At 41.4% G+C, this 19,140-nt stretch overlaps 1 protein-coding gene across 1 annotated transcript; it reads right to left on the bottom strand.

The window, feature by feature from the left end:
• Positions 1–3,753: 3,753 nt before the first annotated feature.
• Positions 3,754–16,969, bottom strand: LOC139333104 (tetraspanin-15). Its single transcript, XM_070965381.1, has 8 exons — positions 16,625–16,969; positions 11,205–11,390; positions 9,425–9,499; positions 9,192–9,287; positions 8,252–8,368; positions 6,754–6,804; positions 5,754–5,870; positions 3,754–4,975 (listed from the first exon to the last, which is right to left on the bottom strand). Exons 1-8 carry the CDS (start codon positions 16,709–16,711, stop codon positions 4,640–4,642), a joined length of 1,065 nt encoding a protein of 354 aa, XP_070821482.1. The 5' UTR covers positions 16,712–16,969; the 3' UTR covers positions 3,754–4,639.
• Positions 16,970–19,140: the final 2,171 nt, after the last annotated feature.

The following is a 19,140-nucleotide window of genomic DNA, read 5'->3' as shown; positions in this document are numbered from 1 at the left end:
TACTTTGACAAAGGGGTAGTAGAATTATGCCGGTATTTTTTAGATATATTTACATGGTCACATACTCATCTTTAACTGAGAGCGGCAACTGATACGCTTACACAGTCAAAAGGGAGATAATCAGTATCTGTAATGGCAGTAGAAACATCACATTCAACCCAAACAACATCCAGAAAGTGATTACACTTCATTACAAAACGACTTGTGATATCTGCCGAGCACAGACAGCAGATGGTTTCTGACAGTCAGTATGTGAGAGGGGGGGGATCTTTAACTTGTTAAAACGACAAATGAGGCTGACTTTTCGGTCCTAAAAAAACTCCCAGCTCTTAGCACTAAATCTGTTTGAAGCTTGCATTTGATTGTATCGATGATACTCCACCCATTGCCTCACCACACATTGTACAAACTCACAGAGCAGAGAAGACTTGAGAGAGGTTATTAAAGGTAGTCTGTTAAAACCTAATGGAGTGGGACTGCAGATCTGAAGAGGTGCTGCTATAAACAGCCGTGCAACTATAAAAAGGTTAAGTAGGAGGATGAGACACATTGGATACATATGATGAGAAGCCCCTGTGTAACCATCTAGCGCTGAAATCTGTAGCCTCGATAGCCCCGAGGGAGAAGCTTCTGGTAAAAGAATCAAGTGTGTCTTTGGAGCGTTCAGTGTGAAATTGACTGCAGATTGATGGAACTGATGCCAAATACGTAGATAATTCAATCAAGAGCGTACACAGGCGAGGGCACTGCTAATGTTAAGAGAGAGATGAAGTTACCTCACACACTGATGTTAGTGACACAACCGTGTTCTTTGCTCGAGAAAAAAAATGACAATAGGAAAAACAGCAGCTGTAGAAAAGCTAATTCCTAATGGGAACATATTCATTGTGCAGGACCTCACAAATCCCATGACAAAACTGAGATTAAAGAGAGGGCGCTCTGATTTATTGTACTGATTCCCTCAACACCAGTCTGACTGTGGCACTGCAGTGTTTAAAACAGCAGTGGAAAGTAACTACGTACATTTACTGAAGTACTGTACATAAGTACAGTTTTGAGGTACTTGTACTTGTCATGTCCTGCTACTTTAAACTTCTTCTGCACCACTCTCTTGGCAAATATTGTGCCTTTTACTCAACATATATCACAATATTTATCTGCAAACTACAGTTAGTAGTTCAAGGTTAATTTATTTAGTATTTATTTTATTTGGTAACAGCATGAGGAAAGGAGCTGCTCTGTACTCTGGTGGTACAGCAGCAGATACTTCTGTATTGCTTGTCAGACGGCAGCAGGTTAACTAGGCTGTGGCTGCAGTGGGTCTTAGTCTCCTTTGGGCTCTGTCCACGCACCTCACCTCACCTCATTAGCATTACTGATGCTAGGCAGATGGATACCGGTGATATGAATACATAATTACGTATGCAAAACATGGGATCAGTTGATAAAATGTGATGCATCTTTGTAGATTAAACTACCCACCGGCGTTTATTAAGACACTTTGAGAATGCTTCTTACACCCGAAAGGGGCAATTCTGAGGTGTACTTTTACTTTTGATACATAAGTATATTTTGCCAGTAAGTACTTGAATACTTTGAATGTGGGACTTTCACTTGTAATGTAATGTGTGAGTGTTTTCTGAATACTTCTTCCACCACTGGTGTTCAGGTGACACTGAACCAGGATCTGCTCTGCTGTGCTGGCTGCTTCGTATGCACTGTGCATCAGCGGTGGAGAGTCCCTACGTACATTTACTCAAGCATGATAAAGTTTCCAAGGATTTATAACAGCAAGCAAAAACTGTTTCAGTGCTCATATGAGCATGTGACTGAGTCTGGAGTTTGGTTATCATCAGTCATTTAGACTGCGTTGGTCACTGGCCGCAGAAATTCAGACACGCCTTAGTGTTTCGTGAACTCTGCTCTCCCTCGTCCATTAAAAGAAACACATTCTGACCATGATAGTACTAATACTGGGAATAGCAATGGTGGGAAAGATGTAATGATCAAAAACGAAATGATATAATCTGTCTGGCGTTCTGCTCCTCTCTCCACCAAATGGCTGTTGGTTGTTGACAATATGTGCTGCTGGGTGCTGCAGTGTCTGCTCAGTGTAATTTCAGCAATTTTCCAGGAAGAATCCTGGAAATTGTCTATGATTATCTGAGCTCAATAAAATGTACTCTTTGCAACAAGTGATGTTGATGCTGAGCCTCCACATACCAGAGCCTGTTCCCTGACAGATAAGGTATGGAAATGGTGTGAGAGCGTGTCTCTGCATGTGTGTCCCCTGCTGACCGTAACAACAGCATTCATGTCCATATTATAATTACAGCTCGTTTGGATGTGTGCACATCCTGCACTCAGGCCATTGTGTGTTTTCTTTTGTTAGCTGACACAATTTACCTCCTTGCCATGGCCTAATTGTTCCACCCGTTGTCTCTTGATCATCATCATCATCTTGTTTTGGGGGGCAAAGAGGTGAGAAGTGAATGAGGAAAGATGACCTGCAGGAGAGAGCTGTGCATTCAGACTCTGCTTAGGAACTGAGTTAATATGGCCGGTGTGTCTCATCCAGGGAGCAGGCAGAATGTGAAACAGGGGAAGGAGCAGGGAGGATCAGCTTTTGTGAAAGGAGAAACCTCCTGAAAATTCAGCCCGAAAAAGGATCTACATATTTTCTCACTCCATCAATGTGTATATTTTTGCCTTTTTAAGTTTTGAGAGAACCAGACAGAGAACTGAGAGTCACTTCATCACTCATGAATTAGGTGCAAAATGACTTACTGAGAAAAGTCTTGGTGAAGAAATCAGACATTTTGGGAACTCTCTCTCTTGCTGACATTATATGAGAAGACTGACACCACTATCTTCCCTCAAATTCATATCAGTCATCTAAACTGCTGTAACTATCGGCAAGATATATATCAGCATCATTTCCAAAATGTCAAACCTTATCAGTAAGAGTTCAGTTGGTGATTGGATCAAATCCTGGCAGTGCATCCTGCAGGAGGATGTCTGAGCCTGGAAAGAGAAGTCTGTTAAACCACCTTCTTTAGCCTCAATCAGCGACGTGCTCGGCTTCCCGATCGCCCTGCATCGGTGCACCTTAACCATCAAGATCTCGGGTGTTTGGATCCTGGTACATTTACCTGCAAATCTGGTTCGTTTTTGTAAGTGTTGCTGCTGCATGCTTGAGATTTCACAGTATTCGTACTGCTAATTTTCCGTTCCAGTTTAAAGTATGACAGCAGTTGTTTGACCTCCTGGGGAGTGGTATTTTAAAGGCCAGGAGCATTCTATGATTTCTGTCAGTTTTTACTTTTTTATGACAAAATAATGGCAATAGATTAAGAAAAATTAGCATTTACAATTTTTGGTGGGATTTAAACCCATTAAGTTTATTTTATTTTTGTTCTTTTTGAGTGGGTCCTTGTTTTACATACACACTATGGTTTTACACTATTCCACCGCTCTGAACGTCAAGATATGCAGCAATGTGCCAACAAAGGCTGGGAAGAAGACTGCAAGCTAGTCAACATGGATTGAAACATGCTGGCTTTAAAATACTTTAAAATAAGTTTGGCAAATGTTCCACGAGGAAGGAAATGCATTCAATATATTTGTTAGAGCTCAAGAATAAACAGTGAGTAATTTTGTTTGACCATGTTTGAGCGAGACGCTGACAAGTAATCCTCTCTGGTAGAAGGAAAAACAGACGACATCCTCCATAACAAAGATTCAGAACATAAATCAGTAGACAAATTCAGCTTTATTAACAAGAACAGTAGTGCTGATACAAGGCAGGAGCTAGGGGGAAGCTCAAAACAGTGCATAACTTAGATACAAAAACCATCATATAAGTAGCTTTTCACTGGATATGTAGTCTGGATAATCCCTTTAGTTGTTCCTTTAAAAGATGGAATAAAAAGTTTAGTTAAAAATGGAATAGACTGAAGCCCCCCTGATGAGAGCCTAACATGTAAACTGAGTTTTTCTGGTTTTTTTCTTTTCATTTAACTTACTTCATATACAGTACAAAACATGCATCCCATGTTATTCCACAACTATCAGTCTTACAATGTACACCGATTGCACAAAATCAAATCAAAATCATAATAAAAACCAAATAATACACAAACTGTATACATCCGTCACAGACGCTACACGCAAGACTTGGCTATTCCTATTTCTCCGACACTGAAAAACGTCTTTTCAAGCTACCATTAATTTATACACCACATAGTACTGTCCTCTGACTACTGGGCTATTTTCAAAACAGCCTGAGGTAAGCTTTAGCACATGAGACACAGCTCAATTTCAAAGGCTAAAGAAATGAAATAAAATATGATGTAATGCCATAAATCCTTGAATATCAACTGTCACAAACAAGACAAAAGATTTTTTTTTTTATTAAAAAGCCAATGTTGCATGTTGTTCCTTCAACTTTTGTTGTAAAAAAAATCATCCACAGTGTGCCAAAGTACTCATGATCCCTTTATCTGACTGAATTTCTCTTCATCCAATGACTGACAGGTTCAACCATCAAGTAGTGCAACACAACTCCAACAAATGCAATGATTACAATGACAGAAAAAAGGCAAAAAACCCAAAAGGCAAGAAAGGGCAAAAAGACCACTCAGTGTTCCCTTTTCTGCTTCCGGCCAACGTCTACCTCGTCAAGCCCAGTGGCCGATCTGGACTGCTGCAGCTCTCGGAGCTGAGCGTGCGTGCGAGGTGGCTGCTTCTTGAGCTTCTCCAGGTGAATGTCAATGGGGTCGAGATCGGGTTCAGAGGCAGGGACGGGCAGGTAGCCGCCGTCCCTCGGCAGGCACATACACCAGCCGGCGCCGGCCAGGTCCAGCTCGCTGTACTCAACCTCTGCCTTCTTCAGCTTGAAGTCCACCATGTCGGCCGACTCGCTCATGTCCACCAGCAGGTTCCAGAAGACGCAGCTCAGGATGATACCCAGCAGCTGCAGGGAGACATGAGACCTTGTTAATGCAAATACTCTCAAAGCGTCTGGTTCTGGAAGTAAAAATAAGGAATGGCATCACGTCTGTTAACTGAGATTATGATTGACCAAGATTAGGACTGGAAAGAAGGTGAAAACTGGACATTCATTCCAGAAAACAGAGGTGTGAGGGCGCCAAGGCTGCAACAGTTGGTTTTCATTTAATTGGACTAAGTTTCTTGCACCTTGTATGAGCTGCAAATTATTCTGGAGCAGTGGTGCTGGAAAGAACTAATTTCATTTAAGCAGCTGTTCGAAAAGTAATTACTGGAATGACTCCATTTGAGGGGGCTGCGACAAGTCTAGATGTGTGCATGGGAAGATTTGCGAGCATTTTAATGTGGAGAATTCAGATCGAAAGCAAGCAAAGAATGTATGTATGCACTGACTATCCTTCACATATCTCCAGAACCGTTCATCTGATCTACGTCACACTTGGTGGGTGTATCTCTATTTAACAAAGGACGTGCAGTGCAAAGTTTGGTTGACATGTTCAATATAAATAAACTTTGAATAAACAAATAAACAAAAAAAAAGTAGCGGTGGGGGTGGAGCTAAAAGGCTTTTAAGTTACTGCTGAATCAGGATTTTTCTACATCAGGGAAAATGGGAATTATTTGCCAAGAAGTGTGAATTAGCTTTCAGAGAGTTGGAGTTAACAGATCAGGAGAAGTGCACTCGGCTAGAAAGCTTTAAACCCAGTTCAGTTTCAGTGAGTCGGTGCTGAGTTTTCAATTACCTGAGGCAGCCCAATGGCGCAGCAGAGTGCAATGGTTATTCCAATGTTGTCACTCATCCAGAGGTTGACTGCATGGATGCAGCCTCGCACATGGATCACCTCATGCAGGATTTCACGCTGATAAACAGACCAGAGGAGGACAACAAGAGGAAAGTCTCAGTTTCAAACTCAAACTGAACAGCCACTGCCGCTAAAAAAACAAGAAAAAAAAACCTAGCAAGGTGAACCAGTGAAGTTCGAACAGTCCAAAGTTGTCACACACAGTGGGAGGTATTCAGGTTTCAGCTATTCACTGATTTGCAGCCTCTGTGAGATCTCCATGCAGGTGAGTCAAGTAGAATCTGTTTGCCACTTCCTGCCGTCTAGCAACAGCACACCATGATTGTTAATGTTTGATAATGAAGAAATTAGACAGTAAATAAACTTAATATTCTGTCAGTGATGTTTTTCAGTCAGAAAAGCACTTCCTTGGCCAGGAAACAGGGCAGAAAGGAGCCCAATGGAAAAGACTTTGAGGTGATAACAAGCTGGCAAAACTTAAATTGTGATGATCAGCTTTGCTCTGGATATTCCTTCATGGCCATAAAACACTAGATAAGACATGAAAAACATCCTAATCTACACTGATGATGTCACACCTGCTCTTTGTTCATTGGGTTATGATGTTGTCGCCACTGACTGAACGGTGACTGGTGACACAACATTAAATAAATGTCAGGTTGTTCACTAATGTTCCATTTTTTGCTTATAATGGACAATTTCTGGTATCATTCACAGTTCTCATCAGTTTTTAAACATGGGTTACTTACTGTAACGTAATTCCCAAACTAGAATCCCAGCCTACCAGTCAGGCTGTAGTTTACACCCACGTCTGTCCAGACTCATATATGCCGCGATATGTCGTCTATACAATCCCCAGTTTCAAGGTGGACACCCAAGATTAGTGTCACCATATTCTCATAAGCATACATATTTTACATCCAATAGTTGTTCCTCTTACCTCTTTATCCAGAGTCTTGTAGCCACATAGAGTGTTGATAACCTCTCCAACCTGTGCAAAGAGTGAAGATTGAGAGTCAGAGATGAGACTTTAAATGAGCTGAAATGGCCAGAGACCGCTCCATGGGGACATACATGAGAGTAATGCTCCACACAAGGGGGTGTTCCTGTCCGCTGCCAGCCAGAGCGTGAACTTAAGCATTTGCAAAATGGCTGCAGCCCTGACAGGAAGGACCTGATAACAGCAAGAGCCCTATGAAGAAAAGAAAAGCCAATGTTCAGCTTTTCTAATCAACCCCTCTATCTGTGTGTGTGAGTCTGCCACTCGTTTCTCCAGCACCGCTCCACTGCTTCCAGAGACAGTATCAGCGCTTTGAGCAAGGGACAGCAGTCACAGCGGGTGTGTGGAGAGCGGAGGGGGCCACGAGGGACCAACAGTTCATTTGAAATAGAGGAAACTTTCAAAGGCCATGTACCTTTGAATCACAGCGTGTCTCCTGCTCGCAGGACACTTCTCTCACTTGATCAATTACATCTGTGTTGTGTACATAATAAGTGTCTGTCATTGCTTTGATGAAGCAGGACGCCTTTCTGCAGCAGGCCAGTTTACATGGTATTGTTTGTTAATTCTGCTTATTAATGAAGTTGAAGTTAGAGTTGAAAAGCCGAAGCCTCCGCGGTGCTGTTTACTCTTGTGCTGCAGTGCCTGTTGGTAGTCAGCTACTCATCATCATGAATTCTCAAGCTACGATTTTGTTTGGCATCTACTCTGCAGCACGTTGCTGAATCATCCCTGAATGATGATGACGATGCCCATCTGATGTCACTGCAGCATGCTAGGAGTCGGGTGGGTACACGATACCACTTAGGCATGACAAAACACAAATCAGTGCGGCATGGTTTGACTCAGAGCAGCCAAAAAGCCTGTCTGCATGTCTGATAATGCAACATAATGCGAGACGTTTGGTGACCATGGGAACACAAATGCAGGAAAGCATATGCAGGGGTTCTCCCTGTTTAATCAACGAGTAAAAATGAGTTCACACTAATGTGCGTATGGAAGCAGATCACCAACAAATAGTGAGTAAACAAAAACTATTCCCCTCCACAAAGTTGGAGTACAAAATGTCTTTTTGGCTCTGCTCACCTTTATTATATACGAGGTCCAGTTACAATCTCAATTAATAACGCTCACAATCATTTACTGAGAAGACGAATAAACACATAAGATGCAGCAATGTGCTGCAGGACTTGCTTTCAGTCCCTGGAAGTTTGATCTCCTGATGTGGGATCGCTAACAATGTAGGATGACAATCAGTAAGCTGTCAGTCCATGTGACTTTATGTTCACTCCTCTTGGTTAATTTGGAATAAGTCAGATAAAAAAGACCAGAACGGAAAATAAAAAAATCAACAATGGATCTTTTTTCCTACCCTGATGATGTGTGGAAGCACTTGGCCTGTTTGTTTAATGTGTGTATGCGTGTTGCCAGCACTCACCTTGCGGCGAACACAGCAGGTATATGGAACCCCACAAGCTAGTGGACCGGTACCATTGCAGAAATGGTACTGGTTGACTCCCCAGTCCTTGTACTCGTCCCCTCCACAACATGAAAACTGGAAAACAAGATGGTACAAAGATAAGGCAGTTATGACCCGAGCAGGCTCATCTCTTCAGTGAAATAGCCCACTGAGTTCCAGCTTCTGTTGTACGACCCACACCTGTTTCAGCTCCGCGGTGGAGCCTCAGCTCACTCACCGCGCTGCCCTCTCACACACAGCACAGTCGAGCTGATGTGGAGATGTCAAAACAGCTGCTCATGTGAAGGCTGCAGAGATTCTGACAATCCATTAAAGGCTGCCATTTCAAAGTTCTTCACAGAGAAAATTCAATGAAATGTCCGAATTGTTGAAGGACATCTCTGTCCCTGTATGGTCTCATTTCAGCTGCACGCTGTTACACCACAAACCACACTGACTGTGCAGATCAGACATTTCACAAGCGGTGCAAAAAAACGATGTAGGTGATGAAAACAGGAAACTACACACTCACAGTATGTAGTTGAGAGGCAAGAGACTACTTTCTGAGCTCACAGCAAATCTGTTTTGAGCTTCAAGTTCAAAGACACCAAACCTGCACAGTATATGCTTCAGCTGCGGAAATACTGACACCAGGTCTGCTGATACCACTCAGATGAGAGCACGTGAAACATTTCCAGAATATCCACTTGCAGTACTTTGGATTTATTCATTTATTCTCTTGACAGATTTAGTAGCTGCGGGCTGCAACAATCAGTTGCCAACTTTCTTCCCTGCAGCTCTGCCCAGTCCACCCAGACAGACAAACACCTCTGTAACACACCATATCAAACAATCCCTCCAGATTTTACAACTTATTTTAATAGTTATTAGTCATGTTGTCATCATGTGATCATACTACCTTCTGTTGCACATAGTCCAAGATGTTTTTGAAGTCCAGGTCATCGTAGTAGTGTTTAATCCCTTCTCGTATACTACTCTGAAACAAGGCAGACGTCTAGGAGAAAAGGAGAGAGGCAGAAACACAGAGGAGAGGTGGTCACTGTGACCTGACTTTGGCTGGAGGCTGTGATTGAAGCGGAATACATTAAAATGTAAAGGGCAGGTGAGCATGTGACACGGAGACAAATATACCTTCTTTTCAAAGATGAGAGCCGTGGTGAGCGCGATTGCCTGGAGAAGCAGCAACACGCAGAGAACACAGAGGAACTGCAGAGAGAGAAAGATAACAGATTCATGATGTTCAGCCGTGGTGCAACAACACACGCAGGAAACTTCTACCAAATACAAATCCACGTTGCAGCTGCTCCTTTTCAATACATGACAGACACAAAGCACAACTCCACACATCCTGGGCCAATCCAGGGCTGTTTCAATGGATCATTTTCAGCTAAAATAAACCTGATCAAACACTGATCTCTTCTTCACTGTCCTCTAAAAGCAGGCTACAGCGCGCTGGGTGTGCAGAGCTCCTCCATATTCGACCTCTACAGTGCAGCATTTCACTGTATATTCAAGTGAAAATTAATGCATACCAAAGTGAAAGCATATGGGTGCTCCTGCATGAGTGGCTTTGATTTATAAAATACATGGATTTACTAACTTAATACCAGATGCTAATGCTTAGCAACATCTCCCACTTGATATGAACATATGAACTTTATCCTTTTCAGCCTGGACCTTCAGTATTTAAATTAAGTAGCTTGTGAACAATAAAGTGCTCTGTCATTTTCATGCTGAGGCTTGAGTATGGACTGGGCAGCTGTGTCATTTCGGCAAATAAGATCACTGCACTGAACTCTATATGGGAAGATACCCATTATTAAATGACCGGGCCGAAAAAAGACCATGACTGACACATCCCAACAAGAAAAGGAGTCAAACTGAGTAAAAGTTGCTGAGTTAAAGTGACCAGTGCAGTGAAAGAGGCAAATTTCAGTACATGAAGGAACATAATGGACTGTATATGTTACCCAGTGATTAACATTAACTTTATGGCTTCCTCAGTATGAAATGATCATCCTTTTCCTCTCCTCAGGCTAACTGGATTGTTGCATAGCAACAAAAACAATATATCCAAGCTCCCTTTGAGCTCTTTTTCTCTGACTGACAAAACCAACAGCTGTGCTTTTCCATTTGAGGTGGAAAAGATGCATCCTGAGTGATCCGAGTGACTAAACTGCGTTATGCACTGCGCCTGCTGTTGTGCAAACTTTGAACACTTTCAATATTTTTAAGTTTTGATGTGTGTGTAATTTGTGTATTTACACACAAATATACACACACGTTTGTAGAGGTACCCTTACCTGAATAAAACATAAATAAATACAGAATGTGATAATTTGCTGATCCTTTTTGGCATTCACTCAATTGAAAACAGTACAAAGACAATATATTTAATGCCTGACCTCATCAGCTTCATTGATTTTTGTAAATATCTGCTTATTCTGAATTTGATGCCGCAACATGTTTCAAACACGTTGGGACAAGAGCAACCAAAGACTGGGAAACATGTGGAATGCTCCAAAAACACCTGTTTGGAACATTCCACAGGTAAACAGGTTCATTGGTAACAGGTGATAGTGTTTTGGGCATGAAAGGAGCATCCTGGAAAGGCTCAGTCATTCACAAGCGAGGATGAGAGAGATTCACCACTTTGTGAACACATGATTGGATGAAGGATGTTACTACATGAGCTCAGGAACACTAAATAAAACTGTGGTTTGATTGCAAATGACTGCATTCTGTTTTTATTCATGCTTAACATACTTTGTGTGCGTGTGTGTGTGTGTGTGTGTGTGTGTGTGTGTGTGTGTGTGTGTGTGTGTGTGTGTGTGTGTGTGTGTGTGTGTGTGTGTACAATAAACTTTAAACTGATTGGCTCCACTCCCTCCTCCTCTTCTTTTCTCCCTACCATGTGCAGCAGGGTCTTGTTGTCCCTGAGGGATCCGACCATGCCCACCACAGACACTGTAAACATCACCAGGCCCAGCAGGATGAGCACCACAGCAGGAGCCAGGAAAAGGCCCTCCAGGGTTCGATTCTTCTGCCTTTCCACTTCGGCATACACCCCCACACACAGCACACAAAGACCCATCAGCTGGAGGGAGAGAGAGCGAGACAGAGGGGGTTCATGAGTTAAAAAACCTTGAAAAGCCTCAAAAGTATCAAACACAGTGACAAGCTTTTTGAGCTGTATACTGTATCATATCTCATACATCTTTGGGACATTGTAACAGACACTAAACAGTTCCTTAAATATATATTTCCTTGAGAAAACTGTGTTTTTAAGCTCTTTCAATTTGTTGCCTTTATCCTTCCTCCTGCTTCTTGTTTTATTAATGATCATGCCATTTCCTCTCGTTTGAAAACGAAATGTCAATCTCACGAGGCCATTCTGGGTTAAGAAATGCCTCATAAAAATGTGACAGCTGGTTTTGGATGGAAATGAAGAGACCTTCAGGTGCTGAATGTAGCTGGTCAGTTTCCCTACTCTACTACCAGTTTTGCTAGCTAAACAACAGTTTGACACATAAGTTTAAAGGCTGATATGGACAATTTTATTTTCAACTGATAAAAGCCAATACATATCACTTTTTTTACATTCTTTCAGGAATTCAGGAAATTATCACCATTTCCCTTCAGAATTTTACTTTCATTACTGTGGGAAAGCCTCATAATCATAAATTGTACTTTCATTAGACACTGAAATCAAAACTAATGAAAGTGGCTATTTGCATCTTAAAGCAGGACAAGGCTCCAGTCCACATAAAATGCAACTGCATCCACTCTGTGAAATCATGCAGTGAATGAAGAGGATGGGACAGGCCATGGCAGAAGTCCAAAATGCCTGACTGGATGTGCGACAAACCTGTGATGACATCATGGTGGCACCAGAGAATACGATTTTTAGTTATATTTATTTAAACATAAGAGCAAAGTGAAATTAAAAGCATGATTAATGGCTTTATTTCTGGCCACATGACTCTTCGTCTTTTTTGATTTTGGTCTTACTGCATTGGGATTAACACCACCATTCAGATGGGGAAGGCAATGACATCAGTGCATCAGTTTGCCCACTTTTGGCTTCTTTCATCACCATTTGATTAAACTGTTGCTCCTGTAACACATGGCCAGAAATGCTCCGTTCAGATATTTTGCGTATGCATTATGTAATACTTATGAGCATACCCTAATTTTAGGGCTCACCATCCTGTCTTGTTCAAGCGTTGATTCAGAAGTCGTTATTACCACATCACAGTGATCACAAGAATTTCTGAAATAAGTGATCTTTCAGGCATGACAGACAAATGTATTATACACACAGGTTTAAATGCTTTTCTTCCAAGTACACAATCTGCCCTGGTGTTCACATCGTGTTGGGTAAAGGCTTCAAGATGTGAAAAGATGATTAGGGCCACAGACAATAGACAAATATGTGGTGCTGGCATAACATGACTATCACAACCATGATTGGCTCCAAAGTGCACAGGCTAGCTTTACAGCAGGCATCTAGCCAGTGGAGGAAGAAATACTCATGTGATTATTATATACTACACTGTAAGATTGTTAATACTGATGCATTCACACTTAAACCTGGCTGTACTCCAGCCAATCTTACATATCTTTACATATAAATGAGGATCAGTTACATTCAAGCCCTTGCCAAATGAGTTCGCACAGAGAGGTCAATCTTGATGTAGTCTGCAGTACACTGAAGGTTTGGTCAGTCTATGGCAGTGTTTCTCAACTGCGGTCCTCAGGCTCCACTGCCCTGCATGTTTTAGATGTTTCCTGCTCCAACACACCTGATTCAAATGAGTGGCTCGTTATTAGGCCACTGCAGAGCTTGATGACGAGCTGATCATTTGAATCAGGTGTGTTGAAGGAGGGAAACATCTAAAACATGCAGGGCAGTGGGGCCCGAGGACCGCAATCGAGGAACACTGGTCTATGGTGTCATTCCTGCACAGCAGGCGTCTCAAACTCATTCCACAAAGGGCCGTGTGGCTGCAGGTTTTCCCTCCAACCAATCAAGAGCATGCAGTCTGACCAATCAGCTGTCTGAAGACTGAGATCACCTAATGAAATGAGTCAAGTCTGGTGTGCTGCTGCTTGGTTGGAAAGAAAACCTTCAGCCACTCGGCCCTTTGTGGAATGAGTTTGAGACCTGTGCTGCACAGGCACACCTGTAGTGATGCATTGTACATCAACCAGCAATGATTGGTTTACTAGAGCTTGGGAGGGGGGGCAACCGCAGTGAGTAGACTACAGCAACTGGAGTATGTCAGAGGCATACGTCCTAAGCATGTTGGCAGCAATTACTCTTCCTGCCAAAAGAGGGAGACAAAAGTTGTGCACTGCAGGTTTAGGAACCATTGTTCCTTGGAGCTGGTTAGAGGTGGAGCTACTTTTTACTATGCAATGTATAGTGATGCAGTTTAGTACAGTGGGTCCCAACCTAGCTGTCAGCCCCATCCAATGGGCCACAAGAGAAATCTGGTCATGAGATTAATGGGGCAGAAAAGAAGATACACAAATGTATAGCAAAACTGTTTCCTTTTTTTGTATTATTATTTTTTTTTTATTTCGCTGGTATGGGATAAATACAGTCTTATCTTTCTTTCTTTCTTTCTTTCTTTCTTTCTTTCTTTCTTTCTTTCTTTCTTTCTTTTCTTCACTAGTCTTTGCTTTGTTGTGAAATATTGGATAAGTTTGAGTAAATGTACTCAGTTACTTTTCCCACTTTCACCGCCTTTGCATCTAGCTGATCAGTGTGCTATAATGCAATGCCTCACAGTGAATGACGGTCATAAAGATTACATTACAATGATTAGCTAGATGATGCAAGTTCACCCGTTTTTGCACGCTGAAAACTGTAAAATATCTTCAGAGCACATTGCAAATTATAAAAAGCACAGTGTCACACCTGTGTTTATATCTAACTAATGCAAGTGCTACGAAAACAGAAGTAACACAGTGTTTGCTTGTCTACTATTGATTTTCAATTGGAAACACAGGCAATCTACCTTAAGAGCAGGGTCCATCTACTTCAACTCCATTTAACGCTCACAACCCTCCATAAAGCACTGGCAGATACATTTGGCTTGGTTCCAACATCCAATGTCAGCCTTTCTACCTTCCCCCGCCCCATAATGAAGATAAGAATGAGTGACAGCCTTTGCAGAAAGGAGTCAGAAATCATGCTGGCAAAAAACAAAAAACAAAACAAAACAAAAATAAACTGGAATTGCTAGCATACTATAAGTCATTCCAGGATACTGGACAGACAGGATGGGTTGCAGGGTTTGTTAGCTCGATCCCAATGGGTTCTGACAGCGCCTACAACTGCTCAACACTGACCCAGGAAAAAGCCTTACCACGACACTGTGCATGTCCCAGCCTGGTTTACAGCAAGGATGGCTTTTGAAGCTAGCAATTATTCTGTTAAAATACTCTAATACAATACTAAATGTAATTGCTTGTGTAATATAATTGTAACTATCACTGAGTATTCATGTAAACCTATTCATATCCCACTGGATCAGGCAGAGTCATTCACATGGCACACCTGCAGCTTTATTCCTGTCATAAGAATCCTGATCTCACCGAACTTAACATTATAACAGCAAAGATAGCTTTAATTAAGTCTACACGGTTAGCTTGAAGCGAAAGAGCTTGCATCTGTTGAGCTGCACTGGGCCACACTGTCCTATATCACAGCAGTAAAAGGGAGAGATAGCACAGACAGATCATATGAAAGGGACTCTGGACTGCTAATGGAATCAAACTACTGATGTTTTGGAATCACATTCAATAATGTGCTTGAGGGTGTATAAATTCAACAAACAGACAGTCGGGCAGATTGGTGGTGGTGCAAATTGAACATTATTCCAAAAATGTCCCCCAGAGATAAAAGTGGTGTAGGAGTGAGACGGAGGAAGCATGAAGCTGGAAAAAGCACAGGGGTTGGTAAATGAGGTGGTGAAGGCTGAGGATCTTTACTTGTTAATGGCCTGGCAAGGCTCATCCAGCTTTTTACAAGACTGCTGGATCACAAATTAAACCCAACCACTTTAACGACAACAACAACAACAACAACAAAAGAGCCGACCAAAGTTCTGTCCATGCGTAAATCATTTCTTTAGCTGCTAAAGAGCCCCGTGACATGAATAATCTATCCAAAGGTTGGCAAAGTTATTACCTTACATTTTCTTAGCTAAGTGTAGCTTATTAAAAGAAAACTGCATTATTAATGGTTGGAAGAACTAATATATCAAGCTAGGTGTTACCCTTGCTTGGATTTCTACCTCACTTTGCTATTTTGGACCAAATCTGTCCAAATATCTGTTTGTTACCTGCATGTTCTTAGGATGCCTGGCATGTTTTTACCCTGAGTTTGGCATAATATTCTCTCTATACGACTGTTTAAATGGTTGAGATGACAATTCAAATCGGTAGGAATCAAAGGTATAACTGCATAAATTGTCAATACATAATTCACTGTAAGTGCACGCTTCATCTTAATCATAACATGAACCGCCTTTCCGCCTGCTCTTATTTTCTGTCGGCAAAACTATTTACCCACATTACCGTCCCTTTAACCGATCCAACGCCCTGCACCACCGATCTGCTGGCTAGCCAGTGATGGCTGTGTATCGCTTCTATATCAAATACAATTATTAATACCTGAGGATGTTGTTTTATAAGCAGATTGCCCATAATTAATGTATTAACAACACATTAAAATCTAACAGGATGCATTGTGCCTGAAGTGGTAATGTCCCATCTTGTAAGCTAACCATTCATCTGCTAGCTTGTATCCACAGAATTCCACAGCGAACCCCATTGGAAAATAGAGCATCTTAATATTACGTTGCTTAACAACAAATACACAAACCTGTAACCCAAATTCATATATTAATTTCTAGTTACAAAAGCCATCTCTTCAATAATTGCAATAAAAACTCGGTTATAACCCGTTTCACGCCGTAACGCTATTTAGGTGGAAGTTCACCGGTTTAAAAGGAAACCGTGATTTAAAATTGATATTGTAATTACAGGAGCGATGGTCGTTGTTTGAGGTGTATGCCGAATTGTAGAGTAGATTGTATAGATCTGCATTATGCCTGAAATTATGTTCTAAAACATGAGTATGTATGCGTGTGTGCGTGTGCAGATGGTACATGCAAGTGTTTTAAATGAAGTTTGGAGAGACGTCTCACTGCTATTGGGTGGTTCGCGACTACTACCATTAGCAGACACTGTTGCAGCTTCTAGAAATTTACTATGGCACATGAAACGCTGATGTTAATAAATGGACGAGAAACTTACCGAGAAGAGCATTGAGTAGACATTTAAGGTAAATTTGATGAAGTAGTAGAAGTGGTTGGTTTTCCTCAGTTCAGAGTAGGGCGGCATGGCTGCTTGTATTAGTAAATCTGGCTAACACGCTAGCTAGCTATCCTTCGTTTGGTTCAGGCGATATCAAAATAATATAAATGAAAATAAGATATTTTTCTGAAATGAAAAACGCTTTTAAGAGGGCTAACTGGTTTTTAAATACGTAGCACCCCTCATTTCTCACATACTGATGTGGGTAACCACCGAAACAAAACCACTTCCGTGCGGCCGGCCAGTCCACGCTTTGTTTTGACTACAGTCTTAAAGGGGCAGTGCACACATCCTCAGTATTTAATTGTATTTACCTGCTACTGTTAAAATTTAACCACATTTTTTGTGAAGTTTCAGCTTTTACACGTGACATTTATGTTTTCGATGTTTACTGTTGACGAAATTTTAAAACCTATAAGAATATAAACAAGTTTAAACATTTGAACACTGTGTTTTGACACTGAAATGCTAGATCAGTCTCCCTAAATAGGACAACAGATGTGGAACTTTGGTGGACAGAGAGGAAAAAAAATCTACATTTAAACAGTAAAAAGCACATTTTTTTAATGATGAAATAGGATGGAAATCGAATGAACTGTCTGAATAACGTGGGTCATAGTAGTAACAAAATAATAGGTTTGTAGTGACTGTAAATGACAAACGTGCTTTTAAAAAGTGCAAATACAGATGTAAGTTACAAAGAGTTACTGTAATGCACTACTTGTTGACTCAGTGTAAAGCTAATCCTCTTGCTTCAAGTTGCATCAGTTGTTGACACCACTTGTTGGATATACTTGGCATGCTTATGACATTACTAATGCATTCACAAATAGGTTTACACACTTAGAAAGCTGGCCATGTGCTCACCCAAGTGATTATCTGTAGACGCGTTTATTCTTCTCAGATTCCCATCTTTAGAAGATGTTTTGTGTTCTCCTTTTTTTATTGGAGTCAGTCATTTTCAGTCTGATTTGCTCAGTCCAGGAGGTCCATTCATGCTAACCTGACACATCAGATGGTTTGTTACACAGAACCATCTGGGAAGTCATGTGTGGAAACTGTTTGGAAAAGGGCAGGCACTTGCAAAAAAAGAAAATATACTTGGCAGGTGGTTAGATGAACCATCTGTCTATCAATGTCTATCATGAGCTAACTTAAACCAATCAGATCTCCCAAGTTTTGATATAACTGATGCTATAGCAGCATCTACATTAACTTCTCCAAGAGCCACCATTGTTTTTTCAAACAAAAGCAATGCCTGCCTGTAGCTGCCGGTAGCTCCTCTGATTGGTCTGAACTGTGGTTTGCCCACAAACGCATAACATGAAGCCTGGCAAGCTCTCAGCTCACGGGATCTCACAAATCCAGCTGCCTCGAAAGATACAGTAACATTTATGTAGCTGTGGTGAATTATTTTAATTTCAGGTGATATGCAACGTCATGTGTGTTGTACACTCCATTATGTGTGTCATTGGGAGAAGCACGAGCAAGCTATGAGTCACCTCAGTCATCAGGTTACACTTAATCAATTACTGGAGTCCTTCAACTAATGTTATTCTCTTTTGGTGAAAACGTCTATACTTACTATATCCCCATGAGCAAGACACTGTTCTGTTCTGTTGCTGACCCTGACATCTGACATCCGCTATGAAAAAGAGAATTTCCCCACAAGGATTAATAGAACATTATGTAATCAGCCACCTCCTTGTGATGGAAGGAAAGTGTATCTTTGATGCATGCTGGGATTGCAACCAGTCCCATATGATAATGAACAGGAATAAGTGCGCTAAGAAAGGAATGAATGATCATGCACTGCTCAGGACGAACCACATTGCCAAACCTCAACTTTCCGAAGGCTATTCATTTTCATCAGCATAAACATTGATCTCTGTGGGAGGAATTAAATCTGTCAACCTTCTGTGCACATTCTAAGGGTCATTAGGATGGCAGCAGCTCGTCAAAGGCAACACACAGAGTCTCACATCTTTCACAAATGCCTGGGTTCAAATTTTCAGTTGGAGGTAGGGCAACATTTAGGCCAAGCTCCTGAGAGCCAATCAATGGAAAAGTCAGAAATAACATTTAGAATTCAGAAATGTTTTCATGTCCCTGAGCTCCTAGGATCATCCACCAGACTGGCAGGAAGTTTGCATGGACTGAATTGAGTTTAAATTCAGAAACCCAGCTCATTTCTCATGTTAAGTCATCTGAATCCAGCATTTCCTCTGCCTTCTCACACACACACACACACACACACACACACACACACACACACACACACACACACACACACACACACAAGTCAGTGCCTTTTTTTCCTCACTATAACTGCGAGGGACAGATATAATCTCAACCAAAATCTGACTTAAAATTGCCATCATGTTAAATATATGCAAATACGCAGTTACACACTATGATGCATATCCATCATCCAATTTGACAAGTATATTTCCTCT

This window comes from Chaetodon trifascialis, chromosome 6 (genome assembly GCF_039877785.1).
Source record: "Chaetodon trifascialis isolate fChaTrf1 chromosome 6, fChaTrf1.hap1, whole genome shotgun sequence".
Classification (NCBI taxonomy): domain Eukaryota; kingdom Metazoa; phylum Chordata; class Actinopteri; order Chaetodontiformes; family Chaetodontidae; genus Chaetodon; species Chaetodon trifascialis.
Note: the sequence above shows the minus strand (reverse complement) of the source record. Positions and strands in the feature narration are given on the sequence as shown.